The sequence below is a fragment of the Coregonus clupeaformis genome, chromosome 37, assembly GCF_020615455.1.
Source record: "Coregonus clupeaformis isolate EN_2021a chromosome 37, ASM2061545v1, whole genome shotgun sequence".
NCBI lineage: Eukaryota > Metazoa > Chordata > Actinopteri > Salmoniformes > Salmonidae > Coregonus > Coregonus clupeaformis.
In genome coordinates, this window is record NC_059228.1 from 29422758 (window position 1) to 29449533 (window position 26776).

The 26776-nt window shown below is 44.1% G+C and overlaps 1 protein-coding gene across 1 annotated transcript; it reads right to left on the minus strand.

Annotated features, from left to right (window-relative positions):
* Nucleotides 1-1498: 1498 nt before the first annotated feature.
* Nucleotides 1499-26367, minus strand: LOC121553538 (potassium channel subfamily K member 18-like). Its single transcript, XM_041866722.2, has 3 exons — nt 25989-26367; nt 25635-25790; nt 1499-3288 (listed from the first exon to the last, which is right to left on the minus strand). The coding sequence occupies exons 1-3, from the start codon at nt 26215-26217 to the stop codon at nt 2459-2461; spliced, it is 1215 nt and encodes a 404-aa protein (XP_041722656.2). The 5' UTR covers nt 26218-26367; the 3' UTR covers nt 1499-2458.
* Nucleotides 26368-26776: the final 409 nt, after the last annotated feature.

Genomic DNA, 26776 nt, shown 5'->3' on the forward strand with positions numbered 1-26776 from the left:
ATCATACATAAGCAATAGCCTATATGTGTGCAGCAGGTGTGCATGGGTGTGCTTGCTTGCACGCGAGCAATGTGGAACACGCTTAAAAGAGATTTCGCATGGGGCTGCGAACCAAAAGCTGGAATAAGAACACACACACTCCTTTGTAACTTCCCATGTTTCAATACAGCGACAGCATCTCTACAATGTTATATATATGACACCGATATGGAACCTGTGGGAGCTAAGTAAAACTAGATCCCTTTTAGCAACAGTTAGCCGTCACAAAACCTGTCAGGCCAACCGTCAACCGTCACAAAGCATGCCAGACCCTGTTTTTACACGGTTGACCACTCCTGCCTCGTCAAAATCACTTTTTATCAACCATTTGACTTGACCTCCTGCGTTTATCAGAGACCCTCATCTTCCTATCTTTTTATGCAAGATCAGTGCAGAATCATCTCTAAACAACTATACTCCGTCTATTTTGAAAAGGTTAATCATTATGCATGCTTTTGAGCACTTCATTGCAGTAAAGGGTGGCAATGGCACCATCTTGTGTTTTATGATGTCTCTTGCATCTTCATGAGACAATGCCAAACTGACACTAGGAGGCCTATGTGTTGCAATAAACAGGGAACAACCTATCTTTGCATTGCACGACTTCACGCGACTGAAAGTGTAATTGCATTGCATTTTACTGGCCCTGGATTTATCCACGAGTCCACGACCTTCATCCAGTTAAACTGAAGCAAACCTTAACCATATTGACATATTCAAACTATGATGTCACCACCAGTTTACATACTATTTCATCCACATCTAAAGGATAACCTAAGTCAGGATGTTGGCCAAGAAGGCTTGTATTATAAAGATTTAAAAAATGACCACTCTTTCTGCAACCCATCATGTTTCACCCACTCAATTACATAATCCTACAACCATTGTAGCCTATTCACCTCCTTGACTGACCTATGAGATCTCCAGCTCATTGAGTAACCATAGCCTCCTGCCCCTCCGGTTGCATAGCCAACACAAGTTTACCAAGAACACCTTTTCTCAACCTTAAGTTAATTTGTACCTTTGTTTTTTGTGATTTATTAGTATGTTGTTGCTGTGGGAGTAGATCCAACTATGTTATATATTGGTTACCTCAAAATGTAATGACACAGTTGCTTTCCTGAAATGTAGTAGGCCTATGTTGTTGCTACTGGGGTTTTATGAGAAGTGGTATGGTGGTTGTGGTCTCCTGTGATTGGCCATTGACAACAAACCCCCCTTTACAACATTGTCCCTCAGGTTGAGTTATGGGCCCTTTGTTAGACTTCACTCTATACCTTTATTTTTTCTCTCTGCTCTCTGAGAATTTGCTGCCATACTAAAAGGATATAAGCATATCATATTTTGCTGTTTGGAATTTACTGTGTGAGTAATGTCTCACAATGTCTCACGTCATTTCTTTCATAAAATATTTAGACACCACACATTGAGTTGAACATGTTTTAATGGTGATGTGAAAGCAGGATATACAGTTTGCTAGACAGCATGAGCTTATGCATGCAGGGTGATTAAGATAACAACATATTTCTCATATTTCTCCATTACACTACTGTATTTGCATGTTAGGAGATAGTGCTGGCACATAAAATGCACACAGCCAAAGACTAACTTAATAACAGACAGCTTATCTCAATGAACACAGAAGGCAATTTGAAAAAAGATTATTGGTAGTACTTCATTTTACCATACATACATTACCAAGTATTTATACATGATAAATACACAACAATAACCATTTGGTACCAGGTACTATAGCTTCTAATTGTGTTGAATTATTTTAAGTAAGCACCAGAACGTATACATTGATAATAAATACAAGGTAAATAAATACCAGTGTTACAGTACTGTAAAAATAAACTGCTACCATATTATTCCCTATACAGAAGGCACTGAAAAATGCAGGCGCAAGCTTAAATGTGCACTTATCTGCACTTATCTCACAACTTGAACAAAGACTCATAAACAATTCTAACCAATGCAAGAGTCATTGCAGCTTCAGTCAAATCTACCAACAGTAGATTGGGATGTCCCCATCCTAAATCAAAGGTAGAGTAGTGGAACAACAGGTTGAACTGTAGACGACATGTATACATACCATTGATAGTATAAGTAACTCGTTGGATAAATATATCCAGACATAGAGAGAATATCTATATTCGGCCAACAGCCATGTTAGATACATCTCACATACATAAAGTCACACAATTTTGCTTAAGCTTTGGTCACATGCACATTTTCATTTGCTCATGCTAATGATGAGGGGTCAGCTCAAGGGTTAGCTTTGCACCCCCCTGAGCTAGACACTGTTCCCAAGTCAGCCGTACAGAACTTTGTGCTTAGTGCTTTTTGGGCCCACAATGGCAGGGCCTTATAACCCTAGAACTCTTGAGCCGCCCGGTGGAGGCCAAAACTCTTTGACTCAGTCGCTCCCCAACTCGTCATACCTCTCCACCTTCCCCCCGCTGATGCAGCGCATGCACTGGCGGTAGCAGCTGACGATGCGTGACTGGCCCAGCTTGAAGGCCATGGACATGATGGCCATGCCCATGATGATGAAGACAAAGGTGAGCATGAAGTACTTGGGGTGGTTGGGCACGATGTCACCAAAGCCGATGGTGGTGAGGGTGATGAAGCAAAAGTAGTAGGCATCAAAGGTGTCAAACTCTGTCTCCCACAGGGGCAGGATGAGGCCTCCAAACAGGATGTAGGCAAACACCACCACCAGGATGAGGAGCAGCGGGACGTTCAGTTTGTCCATTTTGTCCCCGATGCCTGTGAAGTCCCAGATGGCAAAGCCCTTGGGCAAGGGGGGCATGCGGTCCAGCTCAGGGCAGGACAGGCTCCGCATCAGTGGGCCCTGCCTGTTGAAGTTCTCCCGTGCAATGATGCGGTCAAAGAGCTCTGTGTTGTTCCGCAGCTGGATGGACTTGCGCTTCACAGACTGCTGGCTGTGGAGGACCTGTCGGATGTCCATGGGCTCCCGGACCACCACCTCGTGGCTGAAGGTATAGGTCCTGTCCTGGAGGCCCCCGTGCCCTGGATTCTCTGTGTCCTGGGAGGAGGACCAGCTGCCGTATTGGGGCAACCTGCAGAAGAGAGTGTGCAGGTGGCGGTATGCCCTGGAGAGGAGCATGGCCAGGAGGTCTCCCACATCTGTGATAACCAGGAGCATTAGCGGGATACCCACCATGGCATACAGGATACAGACCACCTTACCAGGCAGGGTCACCGGATAGATCTCTCCATAACCTGAGACAAGAAGAGCAGCAGGGTATGGGGTCATACAGGTAGCTTACTTATTTCCCCCTCATATCCAAATATTCTCTTTTGTGACAACAATAATTTTGTGTCTAACTTCAAATTATATTGTCCGCTCCTAACATACAAAAAGTTATGTGTAGAAGATTGAAAGAATATAGTTTGTCAAACATGGTTGCCATCTGTTGGTCATTTCTATACACTGCATTTGCTGATGCTTCTCTCTGAGGGCATTCAGGGACAGATAACTAACTATATGCTCAGGCAGGGGTGTCATGCACTCATTATTTTATAGGGGACACAAAGTACGTGAGGATGGAGGTGGAAGGAAGTTGCAGAATTTCTAATTTTTCAAACACCTGAAACAGCTTTCTTTCTGCAATTTAGAGCCATACTCATTATGCCTAATTCTACAGTGCATTCGGAAAGTATTCAGACGCCTTTATTTTTTCCACATTTTGTTACGTTACAGACTTATTCTAAAATGAATTAAATACTTTTTTCCCTCATCAATCATCACACAATACCCCATAAAGGCAAAGCAAAAACAGTTTTTTTGAAATTTTTGCAAATGTATTAAAAACAAAAAACAGAAATATCTTTTTACGTAAGTATTCAGACCCTTTGCTATGAGACTTGAAATTGAGCTCAGGTGCATCCTGTTTCCATTGATCATCCTTGAGATGTTTGTACGACTTGATTGGAGTCCACCTGTGGTAAATTCAATTGATTGGACCTGTCGATATAAGGTCCCACAGTTGACAGTACATGTCAGAGCAAAAACCAAGCCATGAGGTCGAAGGAATTGTCCGTAGAGCTCCGAGACAGGATTGTGTCGAGGCAAAGATCTGGGGAAGGGTACCAAAAAATGTCTGCAGCATTGAAGATCCCCAAGAACACAGTGGCCTCCATCATTCTTCCAAGACTCTTCCAAGAGGTGGCCACATCGCCTAGCTGAGCAAACGGGGGAGAAGGGCCTTGGTCAGGGAGGTGACCAAGAACCCGATGGTCACTCTGACAGAGCTCCAGAGTTCCTCTGTGGAGATGGGAGAATCTTCCAGAAGGAAAACTCTGCAGCACTCCACCAATCAGGCCTTTATGGTAGAGTGGCCAGACGGAAGCCACTCCTCAGTAAAAGGAACATGACAGCCCACTTGGAGTTTGCCAAAAGGCAAAGGTCTCAGACCATGAGAAACAAGATTCTGTGGTCTGATGAAACCAAGATTGAACTCTTTGGCCTGAATGCCAACCGTCACGTCTGGAGTAAACCTGGCACCATCCCGAGGGAAAGATGAACGGAGCAAAGTACAGAGAGATCCTTGATGAAAACTTGCTCCAGAGCGCTCAGGACCTCAGACTGGGGCGAAAGGCTTCGGGACAAGTCTCTGAATGTCCTTGAGTGGCCCAGCCAGAGACCAGACTTGAACCCGATCGAACATCACTGGAGAGACCTGAAATTAGCTGTGCAGCAACTTTCGCCATCCAACCTGACAGAGTTTAAGAGGATCTGCAGAGAAGAATGGGAGAAACTCCCCAAATACAGGTGTGCCAAGCTTGTAGCGTCATACCCAAGAAGACTTGAGGTTGTAATTGCTGCCAAAGGTGCTTCATCAAAGTACTGAGTAAAGGGTCTGAATACTTATGTAAATGTAATATTTCCGTTTTTAATTTTTAATACATTTGCAAAAATGTCTAAAAACCTGTTTTTGCTTTGTCTCTATGGGGCATTGTGTGTAGATTGATGATATTATTTTTTGTTTTATTCCATTTTTGAATAATTTGGAAAAAGTGAAGGGGTCTAAATACTTTCCGAATGCCCTGTATGTAAAAAATATGTAGATTTTTCTGCATAGGTTAAGACATACAGTGGGGAGAACAAGTATTTGATACACTGCCGATTTTGCAGGTTTTCCTACTTACAAAGCATGTAGAGGTCTGTAATTTTTATCATAGGTACACTTCAACTGTGAGAGACGGAATCTAAAACAAAAATCCAGAAAATCACATTGTATGATTTTTAAGTAATTAATTTGCATTGTATTGCATGACATAAGTATTTGATCACCTACCAACCAGTAAGAATTCCGGCTCTCACACACCTGTTATTTTTTCTTTAAGAAGCCCTCCTGTTCTCCACTCATTACCTGTATTAACTGCACCTGTTTGAACTCGTTACGTGTATAAAAGACACCTGTCCACACACTCAATCAAACAGACTCCAACCTCTCCACAATGGCCAAGACCAGAGAGCTGTGTAAGGACATCAGGGATAACATTGTAGACCTGCACAAGGCTGGGATGGGCTACAGGACAATACGCAAGCAGCTTGGTGAGAAGGCAACAACTGTTGGCGCAATTATTAGAAAATGGAAGAAGTTCAAGATGACGGTCAATCACCCTAGGTCTGGGGCTCCATGCAAGATCTCACCTTGTGGGGCATCAATGATCATGAGGAAGGTGAGGGATCAGCCCAGAACTACACAGCAGGACCTGGTCAACGACCTGAAGAGAGCTGGGACCACAGTCTCAAAGAAAACCATTAGTAACACACTACGCCGTCATGGATTAAAATCCTGCAGCACACGCAAGGTCCCCCTGCTCAAGCCAGCGCATGTCCAAGCCCGTCTGAAGTTTGCCAATGACCATCTGGATGATCCAGAGGAGGAATGGGAGAAGGTCATGTGGTCTGATGAGACAAAAATATAGCTTTTTGGTCTAAACTCCACTCGCCGTGTTTGGAGGAAGAAGAAGGATGAGTACAACCCCAAGAACACCATCCCAACCGTGAAGCATGGAGGTGGAAACATCATTCTTTGAGGATGCTTTTCTGCAAAGGGGACAGGACGACTGCACCGTATTGAGGGGAGGATGGATGGGGCCATGTATCGCAAGATCTTGGCCAACAACCTCCTTCCCTCAGTAAGAGCATTGAAGATGGATCGTGGTTGGGTCTTCCAGCATGACAACGACCCGAAACACACAGCCAGGGCAACAAAGGAGTGGCTCCGTAAGAAGCATCTCAAGGTCCTGGAGTGGCCTAGCCAGTTTCCAGACCTGAACCCAATAGAAAATCTTTGGAGGTAGCTGAAAGTCCGTATTGCCCAGCGACAGCCCCGAAACCTGAAGGATCTGGAGAAGGTCTGTATGGAGGAGTGGGCCAAAATCCCTGCTGCAGTGTGTGCAAACCTGGTCAAGACCTACAGGAAACGTATGATCTCTGTACCAAATATTAAGTTCTGCTTTTCTGATGTATCAAATACTTATGTCATGCAATAAAATGCAAATTAATTACTTAAAAATCATACAATGTGATTTTCTGGATTTTTGTTTTAGATTCCGTCTCTCACAGTTGAAGTGTACCTATGATAAAAATTACAGACCTCTACATGCTTTGTAAGTAGGAAAACCTACAAAATCGGCAGTGTATCAAATACTTGTTCTCCCCACTGTATGTCTTTACCTGTTCAATTGATATTTTAATGAGGGTGTAATTTTGACTGTTGTAAATCACACATCTCAATATGGGTGATTCTACAGAAAACACTGCTACTCCTGCTGCTCTCTCCTCGTCTGACCATGTGTTCTCGCATACCCCGAGAGCATCTGGTCAGCGGGGTGGTGGCACAGGAATCCTCATCTCTCCCAAGTGGACATTCTCAATTTTTCCCCTGACCCATCTGTCTATCTCCTCATTTGAATTCCATGCTGTCACAGTCACTAGCCCATTTAAGCTTAATATCCTTGTCATCTATCGCCCTCCAGGTTCCCTTGGAGAGTTTATCAATGAGCTTGACGCCTTGATAAGTTCCTTTCCTGAGGATGGCTCACCCCTCACAGTTCTGGGGGATTTCAACCTCCCTACGTCTACATTTGACTCATTTCTCTCTGCCTCCTTCTTTCCACTCCTCTCCTCTTTTGACCTCACCCTCTCACCGTCCCCCCCTACTCACAAGGCAGGCAATACGCTTGACCTCATCTTTACTAGATGCTGTTGTTCTACTAATCTCACTGCAACTCCCCTCCAAGTCTCCGACCACTACTTTGTATCCTTTTCTCTCTCCCTCTCCTCCAACACTACTCCCTCTGCCCCTACACAGATGGTAATGCGCCATCGCAACCTTCGCTCTCTCTCTCCCGCTACTCTCTCCTCTTCCATCCTATCATCTCTTCCCTCTGCTCAATCCTTCTCCCTCCAATCTCCTGATTCTGCCTCCTCAACCCTCCTCTCCTCCCTTTCTGCATCCTTTGACTATCTATGTCCCCTATCCTCCCGGCCGGCTCGGTCCTCCCCTCCAGCTCCGTGGCTTGATGACTCATTGCGAGCTCACAGAACAGAGCTCCGGGCAGCTGAGCGGAAATGGAAGAAAACTAGACTCCCTGCCGACCTGGCATCTTTTCACTCCCTCCTCTCTACATTTTCTTCATCTGTTTCTGCTGCTAAGGCCACTTTCTACCACTCTAAATTCCAAGCATCTGCCTCTAACCCTAGGAAGCTGTTTGCCACATTCTCCTCCCTGCTGAATCCCCTCCCCCCTCCTCCCTCTCTGTGGATGACTTCGTCAACCATTTTGAAAAGAAGGTTGACGACATCCGATCCTCGTTTGTTAAGTCAAATGACACTGCTGGTCCTGCTCACACTGCCCTACCCTATGCTTTGACTTCTTTCTCCCCTCTCTCTCCAGATAAAATCTTGCGACTTGTGACGGCAGGCCGCCCAACAACCTGCCCGCTTGACCCTATCCCCTCCTCTCTTCTCCAGACCATCTTACCTCACCTCGCTGATCAACTCATCCTTGACCGCTGGCTATGTCCCTTCCGTCTTCAAGAGAGCGAGAGTTGCACCCCTTCTCAAAAAACCAACACTCGATCCCTCTGATGTCAACAACTACAGACCAGTATCCCTTCTTTCTTTTCTCTCCAAAACTATTGAGCGTGCCGTCTTTAGCCAACTCTCTTGCTATCTCTGGTCCTCTGTAGCTCAGCTGGTAGAGCACGGCGCTTGTAACGCCAAGGTAGTGGGTTCGATCCCCGGGACCACCCATACACAAAAATGTATGCACGCATGACTGTAAGTCGCTTTGGATAAAAGCGTCTGCTAAATGGCATATTATTATTATTATTATTATTATTATTATTATTTATATTATTATTATTATCTCTCTCAGAATGACCTTCTTGATCCAAACCAGTCAGGTTTCAAGACTGGTCATTCAACTGAGACTGCTCTTCTCTGTGTCACGGAGGCTCTCCGCACTGCTAAAGCTAACTCTCTGCTCTTGTCCTTCTAGACCTGTCTGCTGCCTTTTATACTGTGAACCATCATATCCTCCTCTCCACCCTCTCCGAGTTGGGCATCTCCGGCGCGGCTCACTCTTGGATTGCGTCCTTCCTGACCGGTCGCTCCTACCAAGTGGCGTGGCGAGAAGCTGTCTCCGCACCACGTGCTCTCACCACTGGTGTCCCCCAGGGCTCAGTTCTAGGCCCTCTCCTATTCTCGCTATACACCAAGTCACTTGGCTCTGTCATATCCTCACATGGCCTCTCCTATCATTGCTACGCTGACGACACACAACTAATCTTCTCCTTTCCCCCTTCTGATAACCAGGTGGTGAATCGCATCTCTGCATGTCTGGCAGACATATCAGTATGGATGACGGATCACCACCTCAAGCTGAACCTTGGCAAGACGGAGCTGCTCTTCCTCCCGGGAAGGACTGCCTGTTCCATGATCTCGCCATCACGGTTGACAACTCCGTTGTGTCCTCCTCCCAGAGTGCGAAGAGCCTTGGCGTGACCCTGGACAACACCCTGTCGTTCTCCGCTAACATCAAGGCGGTGACCCGATCCTGTAGGTTCATGCTCTACAACATTCGGAGAGTACGACCCTGCCTTACACAGGAAGCGGCACAGGTCCTAATCCAGGCACTTGTCATCTCCCGTCTGGATTACTGCAACTCGCTGTTGGCTGGGCTCCCTGCCTGTGCCATTAAACCCCTACAACTCATCCAGAATGCTGCAGCCCGTCTGGTGTTCAACCTTCCCAAGTTCTCTCACGTCACCCCGCTCCTCCGCACACTCCACTGGCTTCCAGTTGAAGCTCGCATCTGCTACAAGACCATGGTGCTTGCCTACGGAGCTGTGAGGGGAATGGCACCTCCGTACCTTCAGGCTCTGATCAGTCCCTACACCCAAACGAGGGCACTGCGTTCATCCACCTCTGGCCTGCTGGCTCCCCTACCTCTGCGGAAGCATAGTTCCCGCTCAGCCCAGTCAAAACTGTCCGCTGTTCTGGCACCCCAATGGTGGAACAAGCTCCCTCACGACCTCAGGACAGCAGAGTCACTCACCACCTTCCGGAGACATTTGAAACTCCACCTCTTTAAGGAATAACTGGGATAGGATAAAGTAATCCTTCTACCCCCCCCAAAAAAAAATAACTTTGTAAAGTGGTTATCCCACTGGCTATAAGGTGAATGCACCTATTTGTAAGTCGCTCTGGATAAGAGCGTCTGCTAAATGACGTAAATGTAAATGTAAATGGTGTAAATTGCTGTCCCAACCCCAAAAACTATTTTAAAAAACAGTTAAGTCTCCAAATTTAGGACATTTATTTACATCATATGATATGTTCTAATTCAATCCAAGGCAATAAGAAACATATTGTTACATTTATATAGTACAAAGTCCTTGTTTATACACCTATTTCTATTGAGAGGTGGCTGTCCCACACTCTGAGTCCTAAACTTCATGTTTGAAAATAAAGCAATTAATGATTTTTATAAAAATTTGAACGCTATTATTTCAATAGAACATCTTGAGTTGTTCTATTATTACATTGAAAGATACTGATCTAATTATTAGTTTTGTTTATTTTTATGCATATTTTTCTTTCACTTTAAAAGACTGTAGAATTAATGTGCCTTAAGCCACACCCCTACAAATATCACCAGGTGATGGGATTGCACCCCTCTCAGTAGTCTGTCTGCAAACATTTTGGAGAAAATGAGTGAGCAAGTTGGTATACCTTATTGTATTTTGAAGTGTCACTACCCAACATCTAATATATCAAGAAATATGTAAAGTACAGTTTTGGACTAAAATATATCTTTCCAAATGAAAGGTAGCAAACAAGTCCAAAATAGGTCAAAATTGTCCAAACCGAAACAGTCACAACCGAAACAATTGACACCATAGAGATATATAGAGGTCTCATCTTTGTATCTGTGCCATTATGGAGCCTGTGACGGCACGGGCAGCGCCATTGAGGCTATCTCCATTTTAAAGTAGCATGCGCCATGCTCTACCAACTGAGCTACAGAGTAGAGCCCTGCATTACCGTGGGACTCCCGCGGGACCCAGCAGAGAAGTGTGCAGCCCGGTCTGAATGGTTCATGCTGGCAGCAGGCAGTCAGAAAGAAAACTTTGGGATGAAAATATATTTTTTGTCTCGCAATTTATTTCATAATGGTCGCATCGCCATTTTAAATGCACTGTGAATTGTTATAAAACCACTTATCTATCACAAGAATCCCTCTCTGTCATTCTGGCTGCATGTGTCCCTCTCCTCTCCCTGCCTCTAACTGGGGCTCACGTTACACAACCGGCTAGCACGCCTGCTTCAAAAAGGGGTTGTATAAACAATTATCCGATGTGATTGAGTTTATGTGGCCACTTGTGATAAATTATGAAAGGAATTATAAAAGCAATCAGTTTGCAGTTGTCACTGGAAAGTATGTTGTTAATAATTTTCTAAAGGTTATGAAATAATGGCTATTATGATTGGTCACTAGTCAGCCTATCAACAGCCTGTGTTGCCTTTCCTTTATCTTAGTAACAGTTCGAGTTGAGATGCATTTGGAATTGGAACGTTTACGAGGTGAACTCATTCATCTTTTTTTTTATTCTGTCTGCAGTGACTTTTGTCGGGTCTGCGTCAAATGGGTTACACTGGAGTTTGTTTTAATAAAATTAATTTATTCCAACTAGCAAATGTCTTATGAAATCATGCATTCATTGCACATTATAATGCATAAGATGGTGGTTTTTGTCACGCCCTGGCTCTAGGGACTCTTTTAAGTTGAGCCAGGGTGTGTAGAGTTTATGTTTTGTGCTCGTTGTGTCTAGTCTAGTTTTTGTATATCTATGTTGGCCAGAGTGGTTCTCAATCAGAGGCAACGAGTATCAGCTGTTGCTGGTTGTCTCTGATTGGGAACCATATTTAGTCAGGTGGTTTTCCCACAGTGTTTGTGGGATCTTGTTCCGTGTTGGTTTGTGGTTTGCGGTTTGCACCTGTGGATGTCACGTATCGATTTGTTGTTTTGTTCGTGTATCATTTAATAAATAAGTATGTTCACCTTCCACGCTGCGCCTTGGTCCTCTATATCCGACGATCGTGACAGTTTTGAACATTGCGGGACTGCGGGCAGGAGCAGGATGAGATCTGGCAAGAGCAGGTGGGTGTTGGCAAAATAACCTGCGGGGGCGGGCGGGTGCGGTAGGAAATCCTGTAGGAGGGGGCCGGCACGGTACCAAAAAATCAGTCCTGCGCAGAGGACAAACATTGACATCTATTTGGCCAAAACAGATGTCTATAATGTGCTGTACTGTACTCTACTGTACTGTACTGTAGCCTACTCTACTATTCTCGACTGTACTCTACCCTACTGTACTGTACTCTACTGTGCTCTACTGTACTGTACTTTACTGTAATCTACTGTACTCTACTGTACTGTGCTCTACTGTGCTCTACTATACTGTACTGTACTTTACTGTAACCTACTCTACTGTACTCTACTGTACTGTACTGTGCTCTACTATACTGTACCCTACTGTACTTTACTCTACTGTACTCTACTGTACTGTGCTCTAGTATACTGTACCCTACTGTACTGTTCTCTCCTGTACTGTGCTCTATTGTATTGTACTTGAGTTTACTCTACTTGAGTTTCTAACAATTGAAGAAAGGGCCATGGACTCTTGATCTAGTGGTCTTGGTCTTGAGTGGTCTCAAGACCAAGACCACTAGATCAAGAGTCCATGGGCTCTTTCTTCAATTGTTAGAAACTCAAGTAGAGTAAACTTGAGTAGAGCACAGTACAGTAGAGAACAGTACAGTAGGGTACAGTAGAGTAGAGCACAGTAACTTGTCATGGTCTCAACTCACTGGGTCTGGGTCTGGATCTTGGGACCAATGTCCTGGTATAAATCTTGGTCTTGGCTCCTAGATATTACCTTAGTCTTTGATTTACGAACTATACGCAACCTAATTTGAAGACAATGCTCTCTGATCCTTGGGTGATCACCCCCAACCCATAGGAATCCCAACCCAGTTGACTACGTTTAAATGGTGGAAGCCCTCAATGGCAATGTCTATACCAAAACAAGTTATTTCCATATAGAGTCCTCTATTTATCTCTATGATTCACATTGACACCGAAAGATTCATACAATCAACATTGAACATTATAAAGAGAACAATAGAGATTACATTTCTCAAAACTTTCAAAACTTTTTTTTTCAAACGTTTTTTAAAACTATTTTGTTAATTTGGCATACAAATAACATTAAACAAATTAATCTGTAATAGAAGGGTGTACATTTTGTTCATATTTGTTCATATCCTTTGCTAGTTAGTGAGTTATTAGCCCAGTTATAGATAATTTGTAGTCAGCAATAGGGGAGTGATTGCTTCCTACAAGAGCACAAAACGTGTACATTTCTAGAGATCTTTGAAAAGCTATTCAGGTAAAGAGCTTTTTTTGTGTCTTAAAGGGGCAGTGTTGTATTTTGAGACAGGCTTGAATAAGCTAAGTAGCCAACAGACAGAGGGTAGCATAATTTGTCTGATTCTCTGTAATAATAGTATGGGAATAATAATGTATTTTATTTTGTAAAGTGGTTTCTTGCATCAAACAACACAACAACATTTTCAGTCCCCTACTTGTCTGAAGGACAAGTGGATAAACAGGTTAATGTCAAGCCCTGCATGTTTTTTTTAAAAGTCTCATGGAATGTAGGCCTACATTGAACACCACACATTGGCTGCTACTGTAGACTGAATGATAGAACAGCTATTTCCATGTTAAAATGTTATGGGATGCATTTTCCCCATTGTTTTTGATGGTAGGCTACTCTGGTAAGCCTACATTATGATCAATGTAGGCCACTGTTAAAACTGTAACTTAAAGGGGGTACAGCCTCAGTGTTCACAGTAAACACGTGCTGGAAGTTGCACAGAATTTTCACATCGTTCACGTTTGCACTCAGCAGACCTGAAATTTGCTCAGTGCCGAAAAAAATGAGAGGGAACATTGGTAACCTCACTGCCGTAGTGGCATGTTGCCCTAGCTAAACCAAGGGGCCAGGTTTCTGGCCTAGAAGCCCGGTTTCGACTGCACCTACAGTTTTCCTTCGGTATTGCAGTTTAACTGACACTTGGCCCAGAAAGACAATTTCCATACAAGGCCACATAGTGAAGTCAGATTTGAAAATTCCTAATAAGACACTTCAGTCATCACCTTTGTGCACAAAATATCAATTTAATTATTAAAATAATTGTCGCTGAGGATGTTTTTTTTTTTCATCCCTCACAGCCGAAGACATTAACATTTTATATGAATCCAATGTCTGCCATGTTTTTGGATGACGTGATGACGTCGTCACTGCTCGCGCTGCTCCCTGTGCGCACTGAGTGCTAGTGAGCATGTGATGTTGGTCCGTATAAACTGGATGCAACCCGGCTATAGACGGTCCATAAATCGGCGTATGTGAACGTGAATAGATTACCTTGAAAACTTGGATGTAGTCTCCAGTTCTTACTATACAGTTCTTACTATACAGTACCTCATTGAGCTAAACATGAGTACAATTCCCACCCGCATTTTAAGCCCCACATACCCAAACTCGTGATTTGTTGGGAGAGTTGTGTGTCTGAAAAAGACCCTCCCCAGAATTTTTTTTCTTCCTTTCGGAATGTCAGAGAGAAGCCGACACCCCCCCCCAGACCTTGTGCCGTTGCCTAGCTTACCATACTCCAATGTCTGGGATATCCAACACTACTGAGAGAGTGTCCCTGGTGATGATGGTTACATGATGTAGCACTAACTTCATAAGAGCGACTATAGACACAAGTCATAGCATTAACAACAAATGTATAATAACATGTCATACAAGCTCAATAATTGACAATTTGACTACGAAGGGATAAAGAGGAAAAATAGTTGAGATGAGATCCATTGTAGTTTTCTAGTAGTGACATAAGGATATATTGTGGTGATCTTGGAAATTGAAACCTAGAAAGCAATAATGATCAATAATGTGGAAAGAAGTCCGTCTTGAGACCTCTAATCTGCTTCTGGTGATGTGAAATGCATCTTGGTCTTCAGTAATTTGTGGCCTTCCTGTTTGCTGACCAAGCTATTAGCCATTAACCCCAACTACAATGGACCATGATAGCTATCATATATCAGACCTTAACAGACATCCTAATGTATTTTATGAACATAAAGTGGAACATTAATAAAAAAATTAGTGCAGAGATGTCATTCAGAATGGGACTGAATGTTTGATTGAGTGTTTGGAGTGTTTTCTAACATGCTTTAGATACATTTTCATAATGCATTGTAGTCAATGGCAAGTGATGACACATTTCTATGTAATGAAACAAAATATGGAGAAAGAAAAATGGTTTTGGGGATCAACTACAACCACAGAAAGAGTGTAAAAACTTCCCCTGCAGGTACTCCCAAAACATAAGAAAATAAAAAATTTAATCTAGCAACCTCTCCCATTTAACTTTCTGATATATGATGGGTAAAGGTTTGGTTCAACACAGCATGGCTCACTATAAAATGATCCTGTTGAATGGTGTATGGTCCCTTAAAATTGTCAAAGACTCCAGCCACCCAAGTCATAGACTCTCTGCTACCACATGGCAAATGGTACTGATGCACCAAGTATGGAACAGCTTCTACCCCCAAGCCATAAGACTGATAAATATTTAGTTAAATAATTAACCAAATAGCTACCTGGACTATCCGCATAGAACCTTTTTGCACTAACCTTTTTGACTCATCACATACGTTGCTGCTACTGTTTACAATCTGTCACTTTATTCCTAGTTATATGTACATACTGTATCTACAGTGCCAGTCAAAGGTTTGGACACACCTACTCATTCAAGGGGTTTTCTTTATTTGTACTATTTTCTACATTGTAGAATAATAGTGAAGACATCAAAACTATGACACAACACATGGAATCATGCAGTAACCAAAAAAAGTGTTAAACAAATCAAAATATATTTCTTATTGAGATTCTTCAAAGTAGCCACCCTTTGCCTTGATGACAGCTTTGCACACTCTTGGCATTCTCTCAACCAGCTTCATGAGGAAGTCACCTGGAATACATTTCAATTAACAGGTGTGCCTTGATAAAAGTTAATTTGTGGAATTTCTTTCCTTCTTAATGCGTTTGCGTCAATCAGTTGTGTTGAGACAAGGTAGGGTTGGTATACAGAAGATAGCCTTATTTGGTAAAAGACCAAGTCCATACTATGGCGAGAACAGCTCAAATAAGCAAAGAGAAACAGCAGTCCATCATTACTTTAAGACATGAAGGTCAGTCAATACGGAACATTTCAAGAACTTTGAAAGTTTCTTCAAGTGCAGTCGCAAAAACCATCAAGCGCTATGATGAAACTGGCTCTCATGAGGACCGCCACAGGAATGGAAGACCCAGAGTTACCTCTGCTGCAGAGGATAAGTCCATTAGAGTTACCAGCTTCAGATTGCAGCCCAAATAAATGCTTCACAGAGTTCAAGTAACAGGCACATCTCAACATCTCGGAGGAGACTGCGTGAAACAGGCCTTCATGGTCGAATTGCTGCAAAGAAACCACTACTAAAGGACACCAATAATAAGAAGAGACTTGCTTGGTCCAAGAAACATGAGCAATGGACATTAGACCGGTGGAAATCTGTCCTTTGGTCTGATGAGTCCAAATTTGAGATTTTCCGTTCCAACCGCCGTGTCTTTGTGAGACGCAGAGTAGGTGAATGGAGGATCTCCGCATGTGTGGTTCCCACCATGAAGCATGGAGGAGGAGGTGTGATGGTGTGGAGGTGCTTTGCTGGTGACACTGTCTGTGAGTTATTTAGAATTCAAGGCAAACTTAACCAGCATGGATACCACAGCATTCTGCAACGATACGTCATCCCATCTGGTTTGCGCTTAGTGGGACTATCACTTGTTTTTCAACAGGTCAATGACCCAAAACAAACCTCCAGGCTGTGTAAGGGCTATTTGACCAAGAAGGAGAGTGATGAATTGCTGCATCAGATGACCTGGCCTCCACAATTGTAAGGGTTGGTGTGAGGTGTGACCCAGGTGCTGTGCAGGATAGACAGTAGGCAGTAGGCAGAGATGGTGAAACAAGGATCTTTACTGGTGGTCCCAAAGCCAGGATACAAAATAACGGACTTGTCACAATAAAATTAAGGAGGAACAAATTGGTCTCCAAAAACAGGCTGACAGCAAAAATACGAAATACTAACTACGACTGAAACAACAATGAAACAGGGAGAACACTTCTCAAGTACCTGTACATACGTCTCGTGATGAGACACTGATTCGTACTGCTTGGCATCGAGAAACTAGCAGAGAAAACTGAGCAAGGGAACACAGGGAAGTGAGGGCATAAATATACAGGTGAACAGGTAGACACAGGTGACACCAATAGGATCATGATTAGTCCAGACTGTGAGTGAGGAGGTGCCTAAGGTTGTCGGAGGAGGACACCTAGTGGGTCGCTCCGGAACTGCGTGACCCCCTCCTGTAACACACAATCACCCGACCTCAACCCAATTGAGATGGCTTGGGATGAGTTGGACCGCAGAGTGAAGGAAAAGCAGCCAACAAGTGCTAAGCATATGTGGGAACTCCTTCAAGACTGTTGGAAAATCATTCCAGGTGAAGTTGGTTGAGAGAATGCCAAGAGTGTGCAAAGCTGTCATCAAGGCAAAGGGTGGCTATTTGAACACTTTTTTGGTTACTACATGATTCCATATGTGTTATTTCATAGTTTTGACAATGTAGAAAATAGTTTAAAAAAAAAAGAAAAACCCTTGATTGAGTAGATGTGCCCAAACTTTTGACTGGTACTGTATATTTTAGATTTTAGATTCTTCAAAGTAGTCACTCTTTGCCTTGATGACAGCTTTGCACACTCTTGGCATTCTCTCAACCTGCTTCATGAGGTAGTCACCTGGAATGCTTTTCCAACAGTCTTGAAGGAGTTCCCACATATGCTGAGCACTTGTTGGCTGCTATTCCTTCACTCTGCGGTCCAACTCATCACAAACCATCACAATTTGGTTGAGGTCGGGGGATTGTGGAGGCCAGCTCATCTGATGCAGCACTCCATCACTCTCCTTCTTGGTCAAATAGCCCTTACACAGCCTGGAGGTGTATTGGGTCATTGTCCTGTTGAAAAACAAATGATAGTCCCACTAAGCCCAAACCAGATGGGATGGCGTATCACTGCAGAATGCTGTGGTAGCCATGCTGGTTAAGTGTGCCTTTAATTCTAAATAAATCACAGACAGTGTCACCAGCAAAGCACCCCCACACCATCACACCACCTCCTCCATGCTTCACGGTGGGAACCACACATGCAGAGATCATCCGTTCACCTACTCTGCGTCTCACAAAGCCACGGTGGTTGTAACCAAAAATCTCAAATTTGGACTCAGACCAAAGGACAGATTTCCACCGTTCTAATGTCCATTGCTCGTGTTTCTTGGCCCAAGCAAGTCTCTTCTTCTTATTGGTGTCCTTTAGTAGTGGTTTCTTTGCAGCAATTCGACTATGAAGGCCTGATTCATGCAGTCTCCTCTGAACAGTTGATGTTGAGATCTGTCTGTTACTTGAACTCTGTGAAGCATTGATTTGGGCTGCAATCTGAGGTGCAGTTAATTGCCGATTTCTGAGGCTGGTAACTAATGAACTTATCCTCTGCAGCAGAGGTAACTCTGGGTCTTCCATTCCTGTGGCGGTCCTCATGAGAGCCAGTTTCATCATAGCTCTTGATGGTTTTTGCGACTACACTTGAAGAAACTTGAAATGTTCCGTATTGACTGACCTTCATGTCTTAAAGTAATGATGGACTGTTGTTTCTCTTTGCTTATTTGAGCTGTTCTTGCCATAATCTGGACTTGGTCTTTTACCAAATAGGGCTATCTTCTGTATACCAACCCTACCTTGTCACAACACAACTGATGGGCACAAACACATTAAGAAGGAAAGAAATTCCACAAATTAACTTTTAACAAGGCACACCTGTTAATTGAAATGCATTCCAGGTGACTACCTTATGAAGCTGGTTGAGAGAATGCCAAGAGTGTCATCAAGGCAAACAGTGACTACTTTGAATAATCTCAAATATAACATATATTTTGATTTGTTTAACACTTTTTTGGGTACTACATTACATTTTAGTCATTTAGCAGACGCTCTTATCCAGAGCAGCTTACAGGAGCAATTAGGGTTAAGTGCCTTGCTCAAGGGCACATCGACAGATTTTTCACCTAGTCAGCTCGGGGATTAGAACCAGCGGCCTTTCGGTTCTGGCACAACGCTCTGTCACGACCGTCTGAAGGAGGAGACCAATGCGCAGCGTTGCGAGTGAACATGATGACTTTATTAACTTAAAGCAACCACGAAGAAAACAACAAATGACGATCCGTGAAGTTCTATACTGAATACTACTAACAGCAACAAAGAAACAATAACCCACAACACAAAGGAGAAAACACACAGAATATATATGGCTCCCAATCAGAGATAACGAGCCGACAGCTGACACTCGTTACCTCCGATTGGGAGTCATCGACCAATCACCACATGACACAAACAAAATGAAACTCACCCATCCCCAACTCCACCAAATGAAATACACCCAAACACACGAAAATGAACAACCCTGGCTCAATATAAACGTCCATAGAGCCAGAGTGTCACAGTACCCCCCCCTAAAGGTGCGAACTCCGGGCGCACCAACATCAGGACTAGGGGAGGGTCTGGGTGGGCGTCTGTCCCTGGTGGCGGCTCTGGCCCAGGTCGTGGTCCCCACCCCACCTTAGTCACTATCCGCTTCCGTATTCCCTTCCTCATGACCACCCCCCAACTAAACCCCACTGGATTAAGGGGCGGCACCGGACTACGGGGCAGTACCGGACTAAGGGGCAGTACCTGACTAGATGGCGGATCCTGGCTGGCTGGCTCTGGCGGATCCTGGCGGGACGGCTCTGGCGGATCCTGGCGGGACGGCTCTGGCGGATCCTGGCGGGACGGCTCTGGCGGATCCAGGCTGGACGGCTCTGGCGGATCCAGGCTGGACGGCTCTGGCGGATCCTGGCTGGACGGCTCTGGCGGATCCTGGCTGGACGGCTCTGGCGGATCCTGGCTGGACGGCTCTGGCGGATCCTGGCTGGACGGCTCTGGCGGATCCTGGCTGGACGGCTCTGGCGGATCCTTGCTGGACGGCTCTGGCGGATCCTGGCTGGACGGCTCTGGCGGATCCTGGCTAGACGGTTCTGGCGGATCCTGGCTGGACAGCTCTGGCGGATCCTGGCTGGACGGCTCTGGCGGATCCTGGCAGGACGGCTCTGGCGGATCCTGGCTGGCTGACGGATCTGGCGGATCCTGGCGGGCTGACGGATCTGGCTGCTCATGGCTGGCTGACGGATCTGGCTGCTCATGGCTGGCTGACGGATCTGGCTGCTCATGGCTGGCTGACGGATCTGGCTGCTCATGGCTGGCTGACGGATCTGGCTGCTCATGGCTGGCTGACGGATCTGGCTGCTCATGGCTGGCTGACGGATCTGGCTGCTCATGGCTGGCTGACGGATCTGGCTGCTCATAGCTGGCTGACGGATCTGGCTGCTCATGGCTGGCTGACGGGTCTGGCTGCTCATGGCTGGCGGAAGGCTCTGGCTGATCCTGTCTGGCGGAAGGCTCTGGCTGATCCGGTCTGACGGAAGGCTCTGGCTGCTCCTGTCTGGCGGAAGGCTCTGGCTGATCCTGTCTGGCGGAAGGCTCTGGCTGATCCTGTCTGGCGGAAGGCTCTGGCTGATCCTGTCTGGCGGAGAGCTCTAGCGGCTCCCGGTCTGGCGGACGGCTCTGAAGGCTCATGGCAGACGGGCGGCTTTGCAGGCTCAGTACAGACGGGCAGTTCAGACGGGCGTTGGGCAGACGGACAGTTCAGACGGCGTTGGGCAGACGGGCAGTTCAGACGGCGTTGGGCAGACGGGCAGTTCAGACGGCGTTGGGCAGCCGGGCAGTTCAGGCGCCGTTGGGCAGACGGGCAGTTCAGACGGCGTTGGGCAGACGGGCAGTTCAGACGGGCGTTGGGCAGACGGGCAGTTCAGGCGCCGTTGGGCAGACGGCCAGTTCAGGCCGGCTGGCGACGCACATCGTGGACCTGGTGCGTGGAGTAGGAACAGGCCGGACCGTGCACGGGAACACCCACCACTGGCCTTAACTGGGGATCAAGAACGGACCGGACCAGACTGGGAACACACTTCAGTCTCTCATGCCGTGCCACAACAACTTCCCTCCCTCTACTCGCCAATGGCTCCCCGTAATCCGATAGCCTTCTCTCCTTTTTCTCCCTGTGGCAGCCTCCTGCTGCCCAGGCGCCCAAGCCATGTGCCCCCCCAAAAAAATTTTTGGGGAGTAACCACGGGCTTCCAGCCTCGACTCCGCGCTTCCTCTTCATACCACCTCCTCTCGGCTGCAGCTGCCTCCAGCTCTTCACGAGGGCGGTGATATTCCTCCTCAGACCACCTCCTCTCGGCTGCAGCTGCCTCCAGCTCTTCACGAGGGCGATGATGTTCCTCCGGTTGTGCCCAAGGACCCTTTCCAGCCCGAATCTCCTCCCATGTCCAAAAGTCCTTAGGAGGCATCCATAACTCCTGTGTCCAGACCCCTTGCTCCTGGACGCGCTGCTTGGTCCTTTTTTGGTGGGTTATTCTGTCACGACCGTCTGAAGGAGGAGACCAATGCGCAGCGTTGCGAGTGAACATGATGACTTTATTAACTTAAAGCAACCACGAAGAAAACAACAAATGACGATCCGTGAAGTTCTATACTGAATACTACTAACAGCAACAAAGAAACAATAACCCACAACACAAAGGAGAAAACACACAGAATATATATGGCTCCCAATCAGAGATAACGAGCCGACAGCTGACACTCGTTACCTCCGATTGGGAGTCATCGACCAATCACCACATGACACAAACAAAATGAAACTCACCCATCCCCAACTCCACCAAATGAAATACACCCAAACACACGAAAATGAACAACCCTGGCTCAATATAAACGTCCATAGAGCCAGAGTGTCACACGCTCTTAACCACTAAGCTACCTGCCTCCCTCCATATGTGTTGTTTCATAGTTTTGATGTCTTCACTATTATTCTACAATGTAGAAAATAGTAATAATAAAGAAAAACCCTTCAATGAGTAGGTGTGTCCAAACTTTTGACTGGTACTGTACATGTACCTCAATTACCTCGTACCCCTGCACATCGACCCTTGTATGTAGCCAAGTTATCATTACTCATTGTGTATCTATAGTATTATTACAGAGTTAAACTTTTCATTATATCTCTATTTTCTTTCTCTCTGCATTGTTGGGAAGGGCCCGTAAATATTTCAATGTTAGTCCACACCTGTTGTTTACGAAGCATGTGACTAATAAATATTTGATTTGTTTGATACACTAAAAGTTGCGAGATTCAGAACAATGCTGAACAAGACCTACATAATATGCATGTGTGAAACACTGTCTGCAAATGCAGTTGATGGGAAGGTCGATTAGCAATCACAGCTAGGCACTAATGCTGAAGCTGTGGCTTGAAATGGCTGAGTGAAGTCAATACTTGGGGTGAGGCTAAGTGGTCCTCTGTAGCTCAGCTGGTAGAGCACGGCGCTTGTAACACCAGGGTAGTGGGTTCAATCCCCGGGACCACCCATACACCAAAAAAAAAAATATATGTATGCACGCATGACTGTAAGTTGCTTTGGATAAAAGTGTCTGCTAAATTGAATATTATTATAAGTCAATGATCTATGTTCTTCACTAAAGGAGTGTTGAAAGAGAAGGCTAACCAATATCTTATCTTGTTACTTTAACCACTGGACATACATTACATTTTCCTCACACTACCGCAAGATGGTAGTAGTTGTATAGTCAATGACCAGAAAGAAATTCCACAAATTCACTTTTAACAAGGCACACCTGTTAATTGAAATGCATTCTAGGTGACTACCTCATCAAGACAGTTCAAATTATGTATATACGCTACCGGTCAAAAGTTTTAGAACATCTACTCATTCAATTGTTTTTTTGTTTTTTAAAAACTATTTTCTACATTGTAGAATAATAGTGAAGACATCAAAACTATGAAATAACACATATGGAATCATGTAGTAACCAAAAAAGTGTTAAACAAATCAAAATATATTTGAGAATTGAGATTCTTCAAATAGCCACCCTTTGCCTTGATGACAGCTTTGCACACACTTGGCATTCTCTCAACCATCTTCACCTGGAATGCTTTCCCAACATATGCTGAGTACTTGTTGGCTGCTTTTCCTTCACTCTGCGGTCCGACTCATCCCAAACCATCTCAATCCGGTTGAGGTCGGGGGATTGTGGAGGCCAGGTCATCTGATGCAGCACTCCATCATTCTCCTTCTTGGTCACATAGCCCTTACACAGCCTGGAGGTGTGTTGGGTCACTGTCCTGTTGAAAAACAAATGATAGTCCCACTAAGCCCAAACCAGATGGGATGGCGTATCGCTGCAGAATGCTGTGGCAGCCATGCTGGTTAAGTGTGCCTTGAATTCTAAATAAATCACAGACACTAAAGCACCTCCACACCATCACACCTCCTTCTCCATGCTTTATGGTGGGAAATACACATGCAGAGATCACCCGTTCACCCACACCGCATCTCACAAAGACACGGCAGTTGGAACCAAAAATCTCCAATTTGGACTCCAGACCAAAGGACAGATTTCCACCGGTCTAGTGTCCATTGCTCATGTTTCTTGGCCCAAGCAAGTCTCTTCTTCTTATTGGTGTCCTTTTAGTAGGGGTTTCTTTGCAGCAATTCGACCATGAAGGCCTGATTCACACAGTCTCCTCTGAACAGTTGTTGTTGAGATGTGTCTGTTACTTGAACTCTGTGAAGCATTTATTTGGGCTGCAATTTCTGAGGCTGGTAACTCTAATGAACTTATCCTCCGCAGCAGAGGTAACTCTTGGTCTTCCATTCCTGTGAAGGTCCTCATGAGAGCCAGTTTCATCATAGCGCTTGATGGTTTTTGCGACTGCACTTGAAGAAACTTGAAGTGTTCCGTATTGACTGACCTTCACGTCTTCAAGTAATGATGGACTGTTGTTTCTCTTTGCTTATTTGAGCTGTTCTTGCCATAATCTGGACTTGGTCTTTTACCAAATAGGGCTATCTTCTGTATACCAACCCCCTAACTTTTCACAACACAACTGATTGGCTCAAACGCATTAAGAAAGAAAGAAATTCCACAAATTAACTTTTAAGAAGGCACACCTGTTAATTGAAATGCATTCCAGGTGACTACCTCATGAAACTGATTGAGAGAATGCCAAGAATGTGCAAAGCTGTCATCAAGGCAAAGGGTGGCTACTTTGAAGAATCTCAAATATAAAATATATTTAGATTTGTTTAACATTTGTTTGGTTACTACATGATTCCATATGTGGTATGTCATAGTTTTGATGTCTTCACTATTATTCTACAATGTAGAAAATAGTTTTTTTTAAATGAAGAAAAACCATTGAATGAGTAGGTGTTCTAAAATTTTTGACCGGTAGTGTAGGCACATCTTAAGATACAAATACTCTTGTATTAATATTATGGGCATAGCCTCTGATTCCAATTATTTATATGATATCATCATCTTAAGATGCAATCAAAGCAGCTGTTTTGTCCCTGGTGGTGATCATCGCAATCAGAGAGGGTCTGAGCCCAGCGTGAACCTGCACCACAGGGACTGGCACATGAAAGGGCACAGAGCCTGGCAACCCAACACAACCCCCCAACTGTTTTTTTTGTCTGTACGTTTTATAAAGTGCAAGAGTAACGTAATAACATAGTAACTTCCCTAACACAGTCTTCTGACATTTAAGTAATTTGGTTTTGAATACTGCCATTATAGCTTGTTCCTGTTGTCCCTGGAAAGATTCATTTATTTGACAGTAATGCGGTCATTTTAAACTCAATAAAAAAAATGGTTTCCTCTTGAAAATAATTGTATGAGAGGTGGTCAGGAAACCAAATGTGTTTAATTTAGGAAATGCGGTAATCTACTCTATGTATATCGACATTGCATGTGCTGCTAGATACAAGTTTGTCAATGTCAACCATTGTTTTAACAATTCATTTGACAAATGATAAGGGTTAGATGGATATGAATTCGTATTACAGTCCAGACTTTAAAATAAATGTTTACACATCGATCTGTTAATACTACTGACTACGTAACATGCACAAATGTGTAATGTTTATTCTACAGTATTTCCATTTTAATTACATAAACGATTCATCTGTGAGCTATGGTAGGAGTCAAATCAGCTATGGTAGGAATTACAGATACACATATTACCAAAATATCACATTTTCAATACCTGTTGGCCAAACCCGTTGTTTCATGGTTGACTGCAGATGGATGGAGAGCGGATCCACTCTCATTTACAGCCTGATAACCTCAGTTCACTTAGTGAGCACGGCACACAGCCTCTAAGACCAAAGTTCATCAAGCCTCATGCCAAACAACATGATCTAATGTGGTGGAAATTTCAGTGACTAAAGAGATGAGAGAGACAGTGTCCTATTTTGAAAAAAGATTGTAATTGATATTGTACTAATACATCATGCCTGGTGTTTCAAATCCATGTACATTTATTTCAGGTGGGCTTCTTCGTTTTGACAGAAAAGCCATTGTTACTTAGAGGCAATCTATATCAGTGGTGCCCATGCATAACAATCTGTAACCAGGCATAACAATTGAGAGTATATATCTTTATTGTCCTCATGAGGCTATACAAAGAGAATCAAATGAGCCAAAAAATTAGCAAATGGTATACAACACCAGCACAATTATATTTTAGTATACCGTAGGCCTAATGTGTTGTCTTAATTAGGCCTATTTTGTGTTTGTTTTGCATGTCTTTTAACTTAAGACGAAACTTAACTTAAAAGTTGGTAAATGAGATGACTTACCCACGGTTGTGAATACAGTACAGCAGAAGAACAAGGATCCATAGAATGTCCAAAGCTCTGGACGTTGAAGCCATATGGACTTGAACCCCCCGTTGATTTCTTCCTTTAGTTTTTTCACCAAATGTTGTTCTTGTGAAGAATTGCTGGACAAATTCCCTGTAAATAAAATGCAATTATTTGAATGAAGGCAGCCGTAAACATTTTTTAAGCACATTTACAACACATTAAAAAAAGAAGGTAAAAATCATATTTTCACCCAATCTATAATAATAATAATAATAATAATAATAATAATAATAATAATAATAATAATAATAATAAACATAGATCTAGCTTTCTGGCCATTTACCTTACCTGGATAATTCTGAATTGTGCGCAACAGTTTACCCAAAAACTCATGATATTCCCCTTCTGTTCTGTACACACTCCCTCCCTCTATGTACCAGAATAGCACCGCTCCCAAAACAGCGTATCCGACGAGTGAAAGTATGAGAAAAGCGTGAGGAAACAGCTTCCATAGCTTTGAAGCACACTTTCTGGAATTCTCTATCGAACTTCGTGTTTTTCCCACTGCCACCGACATTTTACAGTCTCTGAAGAGCTATTGGAACTATTCTCTCTCCATGGCAAGGCTGTCAAGACGGTCCGACCGCGAGAAGCGCAGAATGAAATGGTCCCGCCATCCCCCACATTAAGCAAACACCAAATCGAAGTCCCCCAGGAGACAAGTGCTATTGACTTCATCTCTCAGGTAAGCTATTTTGAAACTCCACAAAATAGGACATTTATTCGTTTTGTACTTGATTCCACATTAAAGCCTCCTAAACTGGATAATGCAATTGCCATTTTAATCAGTAATCACAATTTGATCTTGCCCCCTCGCCTTTTTGAGCATTGAGCGGCAGGTGTTGATGCCATCTATATTTAGCTAGCCCATGTGAATGCCAATGTTGTTTCAGAAGAACAACTGGAGCTTTTCAAATATCAGCCAGTAAAACAGGCAATTCCCTGCAAGGCACAGCGACAAAACTGCCTTAAAAACATCCTACAAATATTACAACAAACTTCTGCTGCCATGAATCACAATGGAAATCATTGGGTGAATTATGACCATTGCCTAAAACATTGCCTAAATAGGCCTA